Raw genomic sequence first — 19449 nt, forward strand, 5'->3', positions numbered from 1 at the left:
TGGTATACATCTCTTGTCATGTGATGATATGGCACGGTACAACAAGGAGCGGAGTTGGACGGGCGGGATGAACTTCTCATAGCCGCACGATGCGAGGATTCGTGAACTTGGGTATCTAATAGCCTGGAGATAATATACAGTATTACTAGACTTCAACTACGACGATAATAGTCTTCTATATCGCTTCAGACACCCTGCTTACTCTTTGTCGTGGGTAATGACCTGCAGTAGAAATCTCAAGCGCGCATTCTGAAGATTCTGACGATGATGATGATGTTAGTACATTCGATGTTGTGACACGACATTAAGATTTCGCTTCGGCAGACGCATTGGCGATCTAGACGCAAGATGATGTGGCTGCGAGATTTTGACGTGCGTTTAATTTGGACTTTGCAGGAATATTCTCCGAAAAGCTTGCATCATGTATGGGGTCTCATCTCGGTAATGAGGGTTTTCACATGATTTCCAAGAACTTATGCAATGTGGTTTTCATGTGTAAGCGCAGATGTGGAATAACAGTTTGCTTTCGGATTTAGTTCTGCTATGTACGGTACTTCCCATGTAAGATGATGGGGTAATTTCTAGTGAATTTTTGAACATTGTGAACAACATGCTGGGCTCCGCATTGAGCCTCCCAGCGACGGAGCATTGCATTCGACACGCATTACGATGAGGCAAACAGCTCCTTTCCCTTTCGCCTCTAACTTGAGAGCGGTCTCCAGCCACATTTGCGGTGCCACATTTCCTTGAATATATTTGTCGTTATAAAAGTACTCCGTAAACTCCATGTCCCGCAGCTTCACTCGCTGCGTACTAAGAAACTCGATGAGAACGCTGAATGATTAGCCGTCAAAGTCCTCGAAGTCGCTTCGGCGCCGACCTCCCCTTCTATAGGTTGAATAGTCACGTTGTCCATCCAAACCCAATTGTCCAGCGACGTTGATGTAGCCTTCTTTGTTCTTCTTCAAACCTTTTGTATCGAGACCGCCAAGCTTGCCATCCTCCGCTGCCCATGTAGCGCGACAGTATGGACATGTTGCTTTGTCTCTTGTCATTGCGATCCACTTCTGCATGCAATCCTTGTGAACATTGTTGCCACAACTAGCCTTGCAGTATACGATAGCGTCCTTGCCAGGCTCGAGGTCGTCATAGCAGATAGGGCATTCACCCTCGATAGGCTTGCGGTTGCCGTCCTGTTCGCCATTTGCATCCGTCAGATCCGTCTCGACGCCGGGAATAGGTGGTGCGTTCTTGAGAAGCTCTCGCAGCTCTGAGGTTGTGAGCGCCAGCTGATAGGCAATTTCCTCACGAGCCTTCAGTACGCGCAACATGATGTAGATGATGTGCTTGCACTGGTTTCCGAACCTAGCATGTGGGCAATCACAGCTTGGGACGAGCTTGATTCTCTGTGTGTAGACATTGCCCGGTCGAACCTGCCATGAGAACCTTCTCTTCCGGCACATTGTCGGTTCCACAGCGCTCGCGGGAGAGAACGGTAAGACGTTGTGTCATAGCTCTCTCCTTGACAGTGAGGTAGGACTGTGGTGCTTCAGAGCGATATGTTTTGCGGCGCTTCTCTTCGGCAGGTGCATCGCTGGCGCGCTTGCCCTCTTTCTTCTTCGGAGACGCTTTCTTGGGTGAATCTGCCGTGAGATCGACGGCTTCGGTGGTCTTGATGGACTTCTTCTTTTTCGTTCTCGGGGGCGAAGGAGACCCGAATGGGGTATTTTCGTCAATCTCGGCGTAGCTGATGATCTTGCGCTTGCGCGAAGGTCGACCTTCTGACGCGCGAAGCTCGGAGTCCATGGTTCTCGGCGCAAACGTCTGCTATTGGTGTGGATGAGCGTTATGAATGACAGTAAGGTGCTCTCGAACTCTGAATTGGGAGAAGTGAGTGGTGGTCGCAAAAGTGTTGCGGGGTGATGAGGGTGGAGTGGAGTGGCGATAACGATAAACGGCATCGCGACTTGTCGCGCCTTCCTCACACGAAACCACGTGATGACGTCGACTTTAGACAATGCTCCACCAGGTGCAGCAATAATTCGTGCGCGCTGTGACTCACGATCCTATGCTCCGTATATGAAGCAACATAAATTCCGTTGAGCTGTCTAATCTTAAGGATGTTTTGGCTCTGCGCAACGTACTCATCAGCTATGAACTCTACTCAGGCGTACATATAAGATAGCAGTTGCTCTCTAATAGTAAGTTGAGTCAAGACAGAGTGCGCACAAATTACTGCAGCACCTGGTGGCTCGAAGGGTCATAAATATGCCCTTCAATGATCCCGCCAAACCGAAAAGGCTTGTGGAAGTACCCCGATTTTATATGGCTTCATTGTACTCACTGCGCTCAAGTGCTACTATTACATCAGATCATGCCCCTTTCTCGCCTGCCGCCACCCAACTCTTAGGTTCCCAGTTGTTCGCACACGAGAACACCTTTCCTCCCGTGCCATTAGCGAGCTCCGTTCCAGAAGACCACATGCCTAAGATGAACTTTGCACGAATGAGTCGGGGTCTTAGACTACATCAGGAGGAGGACTTACGATGGTTATACCGAGTGTTCCGACAATGCAGTTGAGAACAGTCAGGCTAGACTTGCCCTTTGTTGAGAGTAATTTGCCTTTGTGCTGATACAACCACAGGCATGGTGGGAGAGCATCTGCTGATATCAGTAATCATATTACGAAATGTAAGGCGAGTAACTCACAACTAAACCAACTTCCGAACAACGCACCGATCAACCCCAAGAAGAGGTTGAAGTTCGGAATGACCTCAGCCAACAGCCAGCTCACAATCCAAGCTACTGTGCAGATGCCGTACCAGCTGCTCATGCTCTTGACGTTATTCTGATGAACGAGGTTCGTGCCGCTCCAGATCCTGACGTAAATGTACTTGCACGCTACCGAGCCGTTGACGACACCAGCGACGATAATTGTAGGAAGGGCGATACCGAAAGCAATCTTTGTGACGAGGGGACTCGCAGAGCCGAGCGCGGGGCTGGCGACGAGTGGACCGGCGTAGTAGTAGATGACCACGGAGATGGTCATGTAAAAAGTCACTGCGATACCTTGCTCGAAAAAGAGTGCCTTCTTAAAGTCGCGCGGGTCTTTGAGCTCGGCTTGGAAGGAGAAGAATGCGACATGGCCAGCTACTTCTTGTTAGCAATAATCAAGGCCGGAGCTGTTCAAAGAGGTAACACTGACTATATGCCAGGATGATGTTGAGCACTGGTCCAAGTCCTTTGACCAAAGGCACATCAGGACGAACAGCGAGGATGTTGCCGACGTCGGGTTTCTGGATACCTATTGCAACCATTGCTACAGTGACTGCGATGATGATGGAGAGACAAGCTATTTCTGTTAGTGTATCCTACAGCATTTTGGGAGTAGCACGCTTACAAAAGATGGACAGGTAGCTGACATTCTTGAACGTCCTCGGCAGCCCCAAAACCAAACAAAGAACCATACCGATGACATTCCACCAGATAGTGCACACGGCATGATCAGTGATAGCATTCATAGCAATCGAAAAGCTGAGCACATGTGCACCCTGAATAAAGATCAAGATGAGAACTTGTCCCAAAGCGAAGATATCTCTCAAAACCGGCCCACCAATCAGCATACCACAGTCCGCAAAAGACTGCACAGACGAATGGGCCAGCTTGAATTCGCCGATGATCCAACCAGTATATGTGGCAATGATACCGAGGAAAAAGATGCAGAGGAGACCGGGGACGAGACCGAGGACGGCGAGAGCTTGAGGAAGGGCCAGAACGCCCAGGGAAACGTTCTCGGCGAGCATTAGAACACCAGTATGCCACCTGTATTGTCAGATTTGAGGGCAGAATGGTTGTCTGGTTGTACTTACCACTTGCATGTCTTGTAGTGGATTTGAGCGCCGTCTTCGTTGCCAAAAGCATCGCGCTCAGCGACTGGCTCGACTTGGCCTTCAGGGTCTGAAGCATTTGTGCTCTGCTGTAGCAGACCACTTTCCTTTGCTTCAGCAGTCTTTGCATGTGGCTGCCGGGCTCGTGCTTCACTTGTGGATGCGCTAGAAGCGCTGCCGTCTCTCTCCATCATGGTGGCCATTGTGAGTGGAGCAGGTGTGATGAGTTGCACAGGCTGTATTGCATGTAGGAATTGAAGAAACTTTATAAGGTGTTCTGCAATGAGATAAGACAATCCAGTACCTTGGTAGTGTTGGTGTTGGGAAGAGAGTGCAGATAAGGAATAGGGCTTCAGAGACAAGACGATTTGAGGAGCAATGTGTTTGTGGGATTTGAGCGCAAAATGACGTTGGTACCACTGTTTGAGCATGCATATCTCGATAGAGCAACTGTGGTCGAATCATCATGCTTGATTTGCTTCAAAGTATGGTACGGTTCGGGTCGCCCCTTAGTTAGCACACTGTGGTCGGCTGAGAGCCATTTTGAACACCGGGCAGAAGAATATCAACACACTCGCTATCAGATATCAGCCATCAGTACCCGGAGAGATGATTCGCAGTAGAAACCGGCGCCATCAAGGCGGTTCGAGCAAGGTTGGAGCACTTCAGGACGTGAAGAGGTGGTCGATCAAAGGCCTGCGTTTTTGCTGCGGACTGCATCACCACGATTGCACTTGTCACTCATGTATCGAGAAGTATCAGGCTCAGTCAAAGACAAAGTCCTTCTATACGCTCGCCATGGTGTTGACCAGACAACGCAGGGCCGTTGAAATCGCGCCGCGGCTGCGGGAAGGAAGCTATGACACGTTCGGCCGCCGAAGCGAACGGAAAGCCATCGGGGCGGATTCACAACCTCACACCCAACGCCCAATCACAACGACGTAGCTACCCCGGGCGCAAGCTGAAGCACGCATGTTTTCCAACAAAAGACGCTGCTCATGTAATCTGGCTAATATCGATATGGACAGACTGCCAAGGAGGTGGTTGGTGAACATCCTCGGGCTCACTGTCCTGCACACGCGGCATATCTGATATTGCGCCGTCACACTCATCGTTCTAGCTTTGTTGACATAGCTAAATCCTCGTCTGCCAATTCTATCCAACCTGACACTAGACAAGGTTGTACTGCAGGTTACTAGTGGGCGATTTTCATCAGGTAAGCGCCGTCCGACCTCGACCGCTGTATACGCACTGCGCCCAACTCCACCAACCCTTTTCCGTGACAATACTACTCTCAGTCGCGTCTACCCATCTTCGCGACACTAACGCGACCGCACTTCAGCTTCGCGACAACACTTTCACCATGCCTGTCGAGCTCCGCAAGCGCAAGGAGGCTCCTCCTGCGCCAGTACGCGAGGCGAAGAAGAAGGCGCCTGCCAAGGGCAAGAAGGCTGAGGAGAAGACTGTCGTCGAAAAGGTCCAGGAAACTGTTGCCGAGACTGTCGAGACGGTCAAGGAGGCTGTCTCTGACGCGATCAATGGCGAAGCCTCCAAGCCCGCCGCGACCGCCAGTGGAAAGGCCAAGGCCGGCGACACAATTGACCTGACTTCCTTCGGCGGTGAGATTGAGACAAACGACGGAGACAAGACCACGCTCGCAAAGCTTGTCGAGGAAAGCAAGGGCGGAGTTGTGCTCTTCACCTACCCCAAGGCTTCTACCCCAGGCTGTAAGCTACCCCTGACACTAACCCCCGTAAAGCGCATTGCTTACAAGATACTACAATAGGCACCAAGCAAGCCTGCCTCTTCCGCGATTCCTACGAACCCCTTACCGCGACCGGCTACAGCATCTACGGCCTCTCCAACGACAGCCCCAAAGCGAACACCACCTTCAAGACGAAGCAAAAGCTCCCTTACACGCTACTGTGTGATCCTGCACAGACGCTCATCTCAGCCATTGGCCTGAAGAAGGGACCCAAGGGCACTACGCGCGGCGTCTTTGTCGTGGACAAGTCCGGCAAAGTGCTAGCTGCTGAGCCTGGAGGCCCTGATGCGACTGTCGATGTCGTCAGGAAGCTTGTCAGTGGAGGCGCAGGTGGCGACAACAAGGCAAAGGAGGATGCCGACGCGGCGAAGACAGCAGACGAGGTCGCTGATACTGCGGAGAAGATGGACAGTGCTTGAACGTGGCACGTCATCTTCGTCCGCTTCGGCGTGGTTCCTTCTGTGGCGTTTCCAGTATGCTTTGGTCGTTCGCAAACTTATAGTATGTTAGTCACAAAAGCAAATACCAAATACGTACATATCAGTCGGATATCTTGTTGGTGTAGCTACTATGCTCTGACGCTACTCCAAATCCCTTCTTCTGAGCCCAACTAACCTGCATACACGCTCTCTTGACCGTCTCTGCCAGTCTGTGGCGCACAACCCATAGTGACAGCGGATTAGATACTAGAACCGAGGCGCCACTAAGTGCTTCAATAATTTGTGCGCGCTCTGTCTGAACTCACACTCCTACTATAAGACCATCATCTTATATGTAAGCCTAGAAAGACTCGACAGATCATTAGCACGTTATAGAGTTCTAAAAAGCCTGTGAAGTTATACGGCAGGCCGAATCAAGAAAGCTCACTGTCACATTCCAAATAGTGATTATTATTAACATTAGATCCGCAGTGCGGTAACGAGTGCCCACGTTCTTCCCCTCAACGCTCGATCTGCTATTATACACCGAAAGACCTTTATGAAACTTTTGTCAGAACAACTGAGTCGATTTGGATCTCCTTGGTGGAGCCAACTGCTCCTTGATATCCAAACTCAAACCTAAGGAGCGCAGCAGACATGGAGGCAGGTGCGATGAAAGTTGCAGATGACAGCAGAGCAAAGGTCGTTGATGTGATGACTCCTCCAGCAAGTTGAGAGTCGCCGAGGTAAAGAAGTACGCTGACTTGTCCAGCACTCGTGGCGCGCCTTGCTGAGAAAGAGGCTTGATACTTAACCCCGGGGCACAGCTAAGATAACGGGGTTAGCAGACGCCTCGCATGGAGCTTGAATGTATGTTGTACTTACAGTCACGGCCTGAACAAGTCGCTGGGGGAAGTTGCTGTTGGTGCTTCCGATGCGGGATCGGAAACCGTATGTTCCTCCTGGAGCGGAACTGCCAGCGGTACGTTCGAGTGTGCTGTCTCCTGCGGGTAGCGTAATCCAGTTACCAGTCAGAGATTGCTCAAAGTCCCCATTGACAACGACATTGCCGGTCGGACAAGTAGCAGCAGCGCTTGCGGTGACTGTGCTGGTCGTGATCACTCCAGGTAGAGGAGTCGCCGAGATCGTTGCGGTTTCGGTGATGGTTGATGCTGCTAGAGGGGTTGCAGACTCAACAACAGTGACCGTTGATGCTGCCAAGGGGGAAGGAGTTTCGGTCAAGGTAATTGTCGATGCTGCAAGTGGGGTTGCAGATTGAATAACGGTCAGTGTTGAAGGAGACGGCGTTTCAACAACAGTGACTGTTGATGCTGCCAATGGAGCAGGGGTTTCGATGACCGTAATTGTTGATGCAGCCAATGGAGGTGCGGTTTCAATGCTAGTGACAGTCAGAGGTGCCAGAGGAGGCGCAGTCTCAATAAGGGTGACTGTAGACGCTGCTAGTGGAGGCGCAGTTTCAGTGCTGGTAACAGTCAAAGGTGCCAGAGGCGCTGCAGTTGTAACGACAGTAATTGTGGACGCCGCCAGAGGAGGTAGAGTCTCAACAACAGTCTGAAGGACCGTCGACGCAGGCAGAGGAGCCGCGGTTGTAACGACCGTAATTGTCGACGCGGCTAGAGGAGCTAGAGTTTCGAGGACAGTAATCGTAGACGCCGGGAGGAGAGATGGCGTTCCAACGACTGTCACGATTTGAGCAGCTGAAGGCGTCAGGGTAATAGTGATTGCAGGTGCAGCTGATTGAGTCGAGGTAACAGTAATTGCAGCTGCTCCTGATTGAGTTGAGGTAACGGTGACCGCAGGGACCGCCGACGGCGTCAAAGTAACAGTGACAATTCTCTGACCCGGAGGTGTCAAAGTAGAAGTGACCGTTACCGTCTCTCGAACAGCAGACGCAAGACTAGGATTCGCAGGAACGATGACAGAGCTCAGAGTGGTTCCACGGACAGAAGACACCTGCGCTCCATTGCATGAGCCGAAGTCCTTTTGGCATTTTTGCGGCGCACAGTAGTCACTGGTACTCCCGCAGTATCTACAAATCTAATGTCAGTCGTTGCATTTGTCAAGAAAAGATGCAACGTACCCATAAGTGGAACAGCAGTTTCCGAAAGTTGATCCCTGACACGTCTGGCCTCTGTATGCGCTACCACAGCGTGCATTCTTTGAGATAGGTTTGGACTGGGCTTCCGTGAGGCTAAGGAGCGAACTTAGAACAAGGAGTGCAAGAGACAACATGTTGGCAAAAGAGCGTAAAGAAACGAGCTGAAAACGAATGTATGCTTCACGGAAAGTGAATAGGACTGCTCAGATTCTTTTCGGGGGCTGCTCGTTTAATAGCGGTACGCGCAAGCCATGGAACCAGATGTGGCAGAGGCTTTTTTCACGATTCTTTGCTGCTGTTCCAGAACGGCTGGAGCAGACATGTCACTAGATCAAGCTAAAGTGCGGCTGTAAAATTTAGTGTAGTTATGCCGCCTACAGATGTTCCTTTGCATGTAGTCAAGGTGTAGTAGACTCGCAATTCGCAAGTTACGAACACGACAAAAGAAGTATCCCGTATCCAAACAATTCATTGCGCGAAAGGATTTTTCATCTGCAAACATCGTGATCGAGGGACCATTTTGCGTTGCTGTTTCCAGATCGAGGGGAGTCCGAGCCCGTGCTCTAGCGCTAGAAGGGTGGAGATTTTTTCAACGCCACAGACATGAATCTGGAGTCTGTAAGCGAGTTATCAAAATCAAGTTCTTTTAACGCCTCTTTAGGGGTAAGGAGATAGAACTGCAAATTCATGCTGCCGATAAATGCATCATGCCTACTACCTGTGGTATGGGAGAACAACTGAATAGCACGATACATTTCAGCCTAGCGCGGATCAGTGATGATCACATAAAAGACGTCTGCATGTGTCCTCAATGAGAAATCAATTGGGCGGCCTCCTGACATGCGCTGAGTTCGATTGTCTCAGACTCAGCTCCTGTTGCACCGCCACATACTCATGGACAGCGGGTAAGAGTATCTCGCTTACATGCAACGGCCTAGCGTCCTCTGGAGTAAACATGACCCTGATCACTGCTGCTTGGAAGAATTATTTCATAGCGCGATCGTCTCTAGTCAATTATCGCTCTGCGTCCTGCCCTTGGAAAAGATTTGAAGCCTTCCAGGTTGATAGATCATTAACTATGACATATTGCCAGGCCCAGTGAGATTCGACAGGGTAGAATGAGGACATGGTGATGAGCTGCAGTATCAAAGCAACCAGTTCGGCTTTAGATGCCACTTTGCATATGAATACTGCTTCGTTTCGATTGCATGATTCAAAGAAACGTGACATCACAGATACTTCCCCGCCGCACTGCCCTTCATCAGTATCATTCCGACTGCACGCTCAGTAAGTACTCTTTTGGAGATGCCGCAGCATAAGAGACGAGAAAACTACACTATCTTGCCGACGTGCTCATTGACAACAATGCAGAAGCCGACGAACCGATATGTGAGCTACGCTGTAAATTTTCGAACGTGCTTAAATGCTAGATCACAAGCCTGGATCTGTCGGCAGTCTAGCTATCGAGAACTCGCCTCGTTTTCCTTCGGATGTAACACACCCACAGCCATACTGTCACTTGCCTATCATGTGTCCAATACATCCGAGGCAAACACATGTTTCCGCTTCACCGAAATAATTCGCTCTAATCATCTCCAATATCACCTCACCCATTACTTCTCGCTGCTCATAGCGTCATCCACTCTCACACAGCAAATAAACTCCCAGAAACCATCAGCGATACTCAAGTCCACGTGTTCTCTACTCGGCCCCGAAGATCATGTTCGCAGTGCCAGGCTAGCCCTTAGCGCATGGTAAGCCATAAACATAGATGCGACCATGTGATCCCTCCCCCCACGCCTTCGGAGATCGCGGGAAAGCCCATGTACAACATCATGTGGTGCATGGTGCTAGTGGGAGATGCGATGTGATAGTGCAGGCAGGTGTAGCGAGACATGGAGGTGGGCATGTGATGGAGGGTTTGGTAGCGTGGTTTTCTTAGTGTAATGAGCTCTATCTTTCTCAAGCGTAGAGTCAGGAGGGAAAATCGTGAGTGGATGGTCGGTGATCGACGGGCTGGAGCGATGTGCTCTGGAAAGTACCGTTGATTTGTCGTGATTGATCGCGATAAATGATCGCCGAACGTTAAATGCGGTCCATCTGCCGAGGATGTTGGAGTTGGGCATTCCCATGCTGTTTGTCGTTGTAGATCCTTGAGGAACACGCGCGTGTTATACGTCATGCTGGAATGGCCTAGATACTTACGGAGATCTTTCATAATGACGGAAGAGCTTGAAGGATAGACAGGCCCCTCGGTAGTGCATCCGAGTTGTGAAGATTGACAATTGACTGCTGCGACGCCTATTCTGACCAGTGTGATGCATGAAGCAATCGTAACAACCAGGGCAATCGAGGCTCAGAAGATGGCGAATTGAAAGAACACAAAGAATTTGTGCTTGCCGGATTTGTATCAAACCCAGTCAGCTCTGCTGTTGGAGAATGGCTCAGATGCCCTCAATCAGAAACATTGAGAAGTCGCTGTGCTTGGATGGACGTCATGACATGTTTCCAGAGAACCAGGTCTTCCGCCAAGACCAAGCTTTTAATCCATCTACAATCGCGATAGAAGCACTCGGTAGTGCCAGAGATTTGCAGGTTCGAATTTCCGAACAGTGTTGTGCTTGTTGTGGTCGACATGTCCGTGTGGAGAGTCAAGTTGCATCATCGTTCCTGCCAAGCTCGCAGGGTTCTGCCACCGCCTTCCCGACAGCTTCCCCAAGCTCAACCACAACTCCACGTCGCAACCTCGCCATCTGCCGCTACAGCTTTGACAAGACACTCATAATTGTCAGAGTGCCTTGATCAACACTGCGCTCGGGTGTACACTTGTTCAAACCTCCAAAGCTCCCGACTAGGCAGCCACAATGGCGTCGCGACTAGTGCTGGTCCTCGGCGACCTGTTCATACCAGACAGAGCAGCAGTAAGCTTCTGCAGAATCACATGAATAATGCTAGACCTCACAAACTTACAGGCTTCCTAGGACATACCGACAAAGGTACGCTTCAGCCAGCACACCAGCCAGCTCCCCACAGGCACTGCCACTTACCACGTCAACAGTTCAAGAAGCTCCTTGCGCCGGGAAAGATTGGCCAGATCCTGTGCCTGGGCAATATTACCGACCGCGAAACCTACGAGTTCCTGCGCGCCATCGCGCCAGATCTACAAATTGTCAAGGGCGACTTCGACGTCGAAGCTCCCAACCTCGCGCTGTCAAAGGTCGTCACACACGGTTCGCTGCGTATAGGCTTCACACATGGGCATACCATCATACCACCAGGCGATGGTGATAGTCTGTTGATTGCGGCACGGCAAATGGACGTCGACGTGCTGCTCTGGGGCGGCACGCACAAGTTCGAGGCATATGAGATGGAAGGCAAGTTCTTCGTGAACCCGGGGAGTGCAACGGGGGCTATGACGACGGGATGGTGGACGGAGGACGAAGACCCCACACCGAGCTTTGTGCTCATGGATGTGAGTTCTGGCCCAACATGCAATTTGGAGGACCTCGCCTGCTAACCTCAGACTTAGGTCCAGGGCGATGTGCTTGTGCTCTACGTCTACCAGCTAAGGAAAGACGCAGAAGGCAACGAGAACGTCGCGGTGGAAAAGGTGTCATTTCGGAAAAATGGCGGTGGTGTATCATAGGCGGCAGGATAGGTGCCGGCTTCACGCGGCCCAGCAGGGACGGCGTGCAGGCAATTGGGGAAGAATTGGTGTCACAGTATAGGGCATGAAATCCTCGGATGAATCGAACACTTTGAGTGGATGGGTCAGTTATCCAAAGGACACTGCCTTGTCCACAGTTACACACACCATGCAGGTGAAAACGTCCATGGCTTAGACTCTGGAAATCCCACGCATATCTTTCTTTCTCATTCTTGTGTAGCCATGCAAGACAAGGCCGCTCCACTTTTGTAAGCGGGCAGCCCTGTATCTCAGCTGAGGCTCATGCTATCCTATTCGTCCTCCGACTTACCCCACATGGTGTAACAATCCGGTGAGGCTCTGTGTCACCACGACAGCGTGGTACAAGCAAATCCTTCGCGCGCCCGGGTGAAACGTTCGGGGGCAGCCATGCGTGACAATCACGTTGTCATGAAGCCTCTCGTCGTCCGAGGACGTCCTTGACGGCCCGGTCGACGTCCCCGAAGACCGCAGGCATGGCGCCAATCATGCCGAAGTTGACCTCGCCCTTGATCTGGCGGCCGCGCCCGAAGTCAATCGCCTTGCCGTTGAAGTCCCGGATCATCCCACCCGCTTCTTCATACAGAATGTGCCCGCCCGCGTGGTCCCAGATGTATGTGTATCGCGCTGCTGTCTTGGGGATGCGGACTAGCACGTCTGTAGCGCCGAGGGTGAGTGCGACGTACTTCATCTGCTGTGACCAAATGACGGTGCCAGGCCAGCTGGAACCGAGGGCTTCCGCGACGGATTGATGCTCGGTCTGCGAGAGCGAGGTTTTGCCGATGGTAGCTTCGACGAAGTTTAGGTCGGGAAGAGATTTCGGCGGGAGGGACGTCAGGTCGACAAGACGTGATTGTCCAAGACGGTACTCTTGCATCGAGCGGACGTATGTGCCTTGACCCTTGACAGCCGAGAGAATAACGCCGTAGCCAGTCGTGTCGACCTGGTCCTCGTGGATCGGAGTTTCTCGCAGTGAGCCGCGGACATTGAACGCGAGGTTCGGACATCCAACGACGCCGACTTGCTGCACGCCGTCGACGAGCAAACAGAGCGCAACAGCGTACTGCTGCCCCTGCATGAAAGTCGCGGTGCCATCCACCGGATCCATGACCCAGACTCTCCCCTGTCCCGTGACCTCTCCTTTCCCGCCTAGATCAATGTGCTCAAACATCTCCTCTTTGCTTGCGGGGAAAGCCAACGTCTGTGCTCTGGGAGCGCCCTGCAACTCGCTCTTTCCATCCAGCTGTGCATAAGCATGTTCTTTGGCGCGTAGCACAAGCTGCCAAACACGGTCCGCTAGCGGCTGATTCTGGCGCAGCGCATCAGCACTCTCCTCCCCAATGAAGCTGTCGTCAGGATACACAGCATGCAGCACGGAGATGAGCAATGCCTGCGCAGCAAAGTCTGCAATGGTAACGGGCGAGTCGTCGGCCTTTGTTTCAGCACCAACGTTGTTCTGGAGCTCTCGCAGCACGGATTTGGTGATGAGAGATGCTGCGTGGACTGCATCGAGAGCAATTTGGAGCTCTGCGCTATACGGTGACGCACTCATTGTAAGGGTACTATCGATTACGTGCCTGGATGCTCAATTGGTGCGGCGCGATGTCTGGATTAGTGGATTTGATGTGTTAGTTTTAGATGAGGTGAGGTCTTTCTGAGCACTTGAGTAAGCGAGGCGATCCACCGTTGGGGTAAGTTTGACGATCATCATGTTCGATCTATTGTTGCGAAGCAAACGGCCGATGCTGTAATTAGGACGCACACCAGGCTCCGGCAAAATTCCTGTCCGCGTCCACCCAGCGAGAAGGGTTAAGAGATAGCCTGGATATATTTAAAAACTTTTGCAAGAGTAGGCGAGATATCTCACAGCGCTGAAGATATTCAGGCTTCTTCACAAACGTCCTAGTGTGCTCCTAGAGACTATTAGATTACTTCGCGCATGTGCAAAGCGGACACGAATTTCGCTGCTGCCTGGTGCGCATTCACAATTGCTTACCTAGCGAAATATGGTGGTCGCGCTCAAATGAGGATTCGCCTACACGGGTCGTCAACCGACGACGCTAAAATCTGAGCTCATCGTAACGTGGAAGGCTGAGTTAGAAAATGCTTCAAGTTCTCCTTGCATGATGAAAGTTTGCTTGAGACTTTGCGCATCTTGGGATTTTACTGCAAGGGATAGCCCTTCAGCGGACCGCTCCTGTTTCCGTAGACAAAGGCTCCAGCCGCTCACTCCACCGCTGTAGCCGCTAGACGGGCCGATTTGGGGCCCATAAAATCGGGAGATGGACCTCATGGATCAGGCCGTCCTCAGGCGAGGCGGTTGCCTATTGATTTCCGAAACGAGATATGTCACGCACCGTGCATCGTTCACGATAGATTGCTGCTCAGTAACACGAGTTCGCCGTCCCTGTGTGTATGGGATGTTGCCTGTATGTTATCTGTAGTTGAGCATTCTGCATGAAGCTCCATGCGGCCAAGGAAGTTGTGTTCCGACGTCCCCAGAGGATGAGGCAATATACGGTGCATGCCGTTCGCTGTCGATAGCAGGGCTATAGGCTGCAAGATGATGCAGCGCGGGATGAGCACTGTACAATTTAGGAGGCGGAGGAGGTCCAGACTGTCGGGCGCAATTGATGTCTACTCCGGCAAGGAACAGAGCTTGGTCATGTCGCTTTGATTGTGTAGCACGAAGACACAAGGCTTGGGAGCATTGCAATGCCATGTATCGAAAGAGCTAGGGGATCTGCACGAAGCCGTGTGTCGCATCTGGAGACGTTTGCATGAATATTGCGATGTTTATGGTCCCTGCTCTTGACATGTCGCAATCGCAGTCGAAACGAGAATGGTGCCCGTGGTAGGTGGAGAACTGGGCCCGCTCTGTCCCGCACGGTTGCCAGCATCTGTTTTTGGAGCTCGGTTCGGTTAAGAGAGGGGTCTGTGTTGCAATACGAAGTGGGCAGCTCATGAGTAGAGGAGGAATCGCAGATATCACAGTCCCTGGTCACACGCGATGGAGTTCAAGATAAGGATGAACAGGGTAAGCCTAGTTCCTGTTCCTGCCAATGTCGCCATGACGACTCCGCCGTTGACTTCAAGTGTCGTGCTGGACCTTGGAAAAAGCAACGTGGGGGCGGGCACAGCCAATACAATCGTCGATGCAACGGGCGACGTGAAGTGCATCTGCAAGTCACTCAATGGCGTCGGACAAGAACACCCTGCAGATCCCTGCTGGACGATGCGAGCTGCAGCTCAATTGCCTGCTCTGGTTGGTAACACAGTGAATGAGCAAGCTTGATGATTATCTCGCTTGTTGCTGCTATGCATGGAAGCATCAGCGTGCTGGGCGAGGCGTCACTAGTACTTGGAGAAGTCAATAGCCTATCACGCAGTCCACGGGTTGTTGGATCTAGGAGAAAGCGTGACTGAACTGGCGTTCTGACGACCGATCAGAAGCACATCGCCCTCGCTGGATGCCTGAATCAGAGGACAGGCCCCAAGAGAGGGTCCAGGTCGGCCTGTGCACAACCGATTGAAAGGGTCGCTTGAAGCGCTGAGCGGCAAGCGAAGTCTTGACTCTTGAGGTCCTCCATGCGCTCGGATAGCAATTTTTGCGCGGCTGCGGCGACGAATGGGTTGACCGTCAAGGAAAGTGGACGCAGATTGTGTTGAGGAATTGTACTGGACGCACACATGGCGGCAATTCCATTTGAGCGACCAAAGCGCAGATCGGTTCATGCAACATAGAGAGCCGTTCGTTGGTGTCGGCATTCTTTTGCGGACAGCCCCGGAGCAAATGGTTGTCCGAGCGAGCGACCACTTCAAGCGCAAACTGATAACGACGACATTTACCGAGGCGCGACACGCATCAGCTGTATACTAGTTCAAGCTGGTATACTTCGGCTAGGAACGGCGCATGAACAGTATGGCTGACAACATTCCTGCCCATGAAGCACACGAGGCTGGATTTCCTCACTCAGCATTCCCTGTGCTGTGCGCGCAATACGGTGCTTACGACGAGAGTGACAGGACCTGCAGGGGCCGATGTCAGACGTGCCTGTACCAAGCGATCATGCCTTCGCTCGACATTATGACGAAGATAACGGAAGCTGGTCTGCTGCAGCGACTGTGAAGAATAGCGGTAGCCCAAGACGAGCATATCGCGCGACGCGCAACGCGCAACTACTGTGTATGAGCCGGACGATAGACGAAGATCCACGGATGGCCGCACAGCGTAGTCCAGGATTGCGTGGGGAGTGGTGCGTCCAGCAGATGACCTATGAAACCGATATCTTGCCTCCCTTTCTACTCATGCCATGCTGGATTAGGCGGGCTTGTACCTACCTTTGCTTGTCAGTCATCTGGCCTGCCCTGCGCCGGATGAGGCAGATGACTGCTAGCGAATTTCGTCATGAAGAGGTTGCTCATGGTGTCACCCACTCCAGCGATGGTGTCTTCACTATCTAGCTGCCTGCCATGGCACCGCGGCCGAAAACCCTTCTGCAGTCTGCATCGCATCGGCACCATTTCAAGAGGCCCTCAGATGCTGCAGGAAGAGCGCAAATCTCGCGTTGAGCTGGCAGCACCGCAGTGGCCAAGCAAATCCATGTCGCAGCGAATGGCATGCGAACGCAGACGACGCTCATGCGCAAGCCGGCTAGAGCGCTTTGAGCGAGAGGGGTGCAGACAGGTGCAGGACAGCTCGCGCGCTCCCAGCGGCAATGAAAATGATTAGCCTGGGGCTTGGCTATGCAGAGGACGTGTGGGCCCCTGCTCACTTCACCTGTGGAGACGCGTTAGCGTGGGGACAGCCAACAAGGTTGTCCGCCCGGGTGCACCTCAGGCACGGTTCATAAGACTATCCTCCTCGCTCCCGTCTCCACACGGCCCTTCCGCTCAAGAGCTCAAATACCCATCTCATGACTCTAATCTGAAACTTTACATCTTGCTCAACACCCTCACGTCTCTCTTCAGGCGAATATTATCGACCACCATACCCACAGCTCAGCATCCGTCACATCATCCTCCACTCAGCTGAGCACTGCCTCGTCAGCTCCCACTACTTTATATATCACCTCCCCGGATCGATTATTCGATCCAACATTCTCACATCCTCTCTACAATGGCTTCCTGGAGCAACGACTACTGCCTCTCGTGCGACCGCCAGATGTCTGAGCCTTCTGCGTACTGCAGCCAGGCGTGTAGGCTAGCAGATCTGGAGAAGGCTGGTCGCACCCAAACGTCACAACTCTCTTCCTCGGCCTCGTCCACATCAAGTTCCAGCAACGGCTTCTACCTCCCACCCGCAGTCAACTTCTCGGCGTACAAGGCGCCATCAAGGTCCAAAGGATTCGATGTTGCACCAGCCGGCCCTTACCACTACTATCCGACTGCCAACGGCTCCTACTTCGCACCACCCACAGCAGCACCAAGGCCAGCAGCACCACAGCGAAGCCTGACTCCTTCTTCGTCAAGGTCATCACTTGCATCAGCCTCGTCACAGACCCAAGCCGGCGTCTCGCAACAGGCGGCAAGTCAGCTGAACAGCTACATGCGATCGTTCGACCAAACACGAGACCTCAAGCGAAGGTACACCCAGTACTAGACGACGTCCTACTCCGGACTGAACGATCATGACCAGCAGGCGTTGTCACTTTTTCTGCTTATTCTCACCTGCATTGTGTCTGGCAGTTGCCCGCACAAAGCCCGGCGTGGCTCACGGAGTTTCTTACTGCATACCACCGGAAGCGTCAGCACTACGTTTCGCACATGTACTTTCTCATATGTTCACGCTGTTACATGTTCGGCGGTGTACGACTAAAAGCATAACTGTCTCTTTACTGTTCGATATCACATAGCTGCAGCAAGGGCTGCATGGGTTCTAGGAAGCATTCGCGGTCAGGTCAGGTCAGGTGATTGGCGGCATCACCTTTTAGCTTGGAAGCTTTTACGGATGGAAATTCATCTCACTCTCAGGGACGTCGTTGATGACGCGTCCGCAATTCGTCTCATACCATAACTACGTAGTCGCTGCGGCGCCATCAAATGGAAGGAACGACCAGGCTCAGTGCCTGGCGATAGCATGACACACTTCCCCTCTTCGTGCTCCACCACTAGATGTCTGCATGTCTGCATGACGGCCTTCCACAGCCGCCTGTCCTCCCCCGACATGTCTCACTGTCATTGCAGATCGCCCGCCGGACCCCTCAATACACGTGATGGCTGCAAAGTGCATCATCGACTCCCGCACTTGTCTGTCCCACGAGACGCAGCCACCCACAAACCTTCTCGGGACCTCCTCGGGACGCTCCACAGCGATGCGCTCCAGGCCCAGCACTCTGTCCGCCCCTATCATTGTGGCGCCCTTAGACTCTCAGCTCTTGCAAGCGAGAAGGCGCAATTCCAGAACCGTGAGACGCGGCACAGTCTCACTGTACACAGGTGTTATTGCAGCACACAGACCAGGAAGATTTTTCCTCGCGGCGATCCAGAAAGCAGCCACGCCCAACAGACATGGCTTTGCGACGAAGAAAGGCCGCTGGGAGGCAAATTGCATGATGGGCAGCACACTGAGCTTCCCAACACACACAAGAGAGCCTGTCCCCGGCGGCGTGGCACCCCCAAAGTGCATCGCCCGCCGGTCCCCTGTAGGTGGTAGAGACGTTTGGTACGCTCCACTGCAGCAACGCCCCTCCACCCCTCCACCAGCGCCTGCAGGGCCTCAGCGTATTGGCCAGCCACGTCTGCACGCTCATCGCTCACAGCACGCAACTGGCCAAGTTCGGTGCAAGTGGGCCATTCACGCTTGGCTTCCCCGCATCTGTGACGGCACGGAACGAATGACATGGATGGCAAGTGCAGGGACCATCCTCTCCTCTCCCCAAGCAAAAGCAAATATCCCACGCTGCTTGGTCTCGTCATGCGACGGATGATATGGCGCAACATGAGCGACCGTCCTCCGTCCTCTCGTATCTCCCCGTCGTGGTGCGTTCTGATCATCCCGTGCAGCCTCGTCTGAAGAATTTTCCAGCGCGACTCCTGAACGGTGTGCCTTGCTGTTATCGCTTATCGAGCTATATCCGTGCTGCTCAACATCGTCTCCACTACACCAAGCCGGAGATGACTGCCCTATGTTTTTGTTTGCCGGAAATCAACTTCGGGCCCCGACCGAGCAATCACGACACTTGAGGCCATCCCTGACTACCGGGCGCGTTATGTCATCAGCTCAGACTTCAGGCCTGTTCGGTGTTTAGTCGTCGCTTGTGTGACCGAGGCGTCCTTCGACACTCTGACCACCAAGGCGTGACCGGACGACTCCGTGATTGGAACACTGGCTCGGCTCAAGCTGCCGCCATCGCAATGCAATTGCATTTGCGATATTCGTGGCGATCCGCAAGCACGACGCTGTGAAGAGTTTTTTCAAAGATCACCAAAGGACCGATGCGCCGGGCACGATGAGGCGGTAGTTTGGATCGAGACGCAGTTGCGGGATATCCAGGCACGAAACGCCAGCGCATCCTCGTTTTGCGCTTTGTGCCTGTTTCACGCGCATCTCAACAGAACTTTGCCCACTGCCC

The 19449-nt window shown here is 52.6% G+C and overlaps 8 protein-coding genes across 8 annotated transcripts; 4 read left to right on the plus strand and 4 right to left on the minus strand.

Moving 5' to 3' along the window:
• Nucleotides 1–842: 842 nt before the first annotated feature.
• On the minus strand, nt 843–1806 carry SNOG_05039 (hypothetical protein; the record flags this gene model as incomplete). Its single annotated transcript, XM_001795399.1, is given in 2 exon segments — nt 843–1365; nt 1385–1806. The coding sequence occupies 2 exon segments, from the start codon at nt 1804–1806 to the stop codon at nt 843–845; spliced, it is 945 nt and encodes a 314-aa protein (XP_001795451.1).
• Nucleotides 1807–2372: 566 nt separating this feature from the next.
• On the minus strand, nt 2373–4090 carry SNOG_05040 (hypothetical protein; the record flags this gene model as incomplete). Its single annotated transcript, XM_001795400.1, has 5 exons — nt 2373–2485; nt 2710–3150; nt 3206–3352; nt 3401–3822; nt 3870–4090. 5 exons carry the CDS (start codon nt 4088–4090, stop codon nt 2373–2375), a joined length of 1344 nt encoding a protein of 447 aa, XP_001795452.1.
• Nucleotides 4091–5250: 1160 nt separating this feature from the next.
• SNOG_05041 (hypothetical protein) lies at nt 5251–6194 on the plus strand (the record flags this gene model as incomplete). The annotated part of the gene is made up of 2 exons (XM_001795401.1): nt 5251–5614; nt 5674–6194. The coding sequence occupies 2 exons, from the start codon at nt 5251–5253 to the stop codon at nt 6069–6071; spliced, it is 762 nt and encodes a 253-aa protein (XP_001795453.1). The 3' UTR covers nt 6072–6194.
• Nucleotides 6195–6628: 434 nt separating this feature from the next.
• SNOG_05042 (hypothetical protein) lies at nt 6629–8324 on the minus strand (the record flags this gene model as incomplete). Its single annotated transcript, XM_001795402.1, has 3 exons — nt 6629–6898; nt 6957–8121; nt 8173–8324. The coding sequence occupies 3 exons, from the start codon at nt 8322–8324 to the stop codon at nt 6629–6631; spliced, it is 1587 nt and encodes a 528-aa protein (XP_001795454.1).
• A 2730-nt stretch (nt 8325–11054) lies between these two features.
• SNOG_05043 (hypothetical protein) lies at nt 11055–11836 on the plus strand (the record flags this gene model as incomplete). The annotated part of the gene is made up of 3 exons (XM_001795403.1): nt 11055–11111; nt 11249–11662; nt 11720–11836. 3 exons carry the CDS (start codon nt 11055–11057, stop codon nt 11834–11836), a joined length of 588 nt encoding a protein of 195 aa, XP_001795455.1.
• Nucleotides 11837–12284: 448 nt separating this feature from the next.
• Nucleotides 12285–13427, minus strand: SNOG_05044 (hypothetical protein; the record flags this gene model as incomplete). The annotated part of the gene is made up of 1 exon (XM_001795404.1): nt 12285–13427. The coding sequence occupies one exon, from the start codon at nt 13425–13427 to the stop codon at nt 12285–12287; it is 1143 nt and encodes a 380-aa protein (XP_001795456.1).
• Nucleotides 13428–16909: 3482 nt separating this feature from the next.
• SNOG_05045 (hypothetical protein) lies at nt 16910–17955 on the plus strand. Its single transcript, XM_001795405.1, has one exon. It carries the CDS (start codon nt 16995–16997, stop codon nt 17475–17477), a length of 483 nt encoding a protein of 160 aa, XP_001795457.1. The 5' UTR covers nt 16910–16994; the 3' UTR covers nt 17478–17955.
• Nucleotides 17956–18090: 135 nt separating this feature from the next.
• On the plus strand, nt 18091–18715 carry SNOG_05046 (hypothetical protein; the record flags this gene model as incomplete). Its single annotated transcript, XM_001795406.1, has 2 exons — nt 18091–18497; nt 18556–18715. 2 exons carry the CDS (start codon nt 18091–18093, stop codon nt 18713–18715), a joined length of 567 nt encoding a protein of 188 aa, XP_001795458.1.
• Between the last annotated feature and the right edge of the window lie 734 nt (nt 18716–19449).

The sequence above is a fragment of the Parastagonospora nodorum genome, assembly GCF_000146915.1.
Source record: "Parastagonospora nodorum SN15 chromosome Unknown scaffold_7, whole genome shotgun sequence".
In the NCBI taxonomy this organism is placed as follows: Eukaryota; Fungi; Ascomycota; class Dothideomycetes; order Pleosporales; family Phaeosphaeriaceae; genus Parastagonospora; species Parastagonospora nodorum.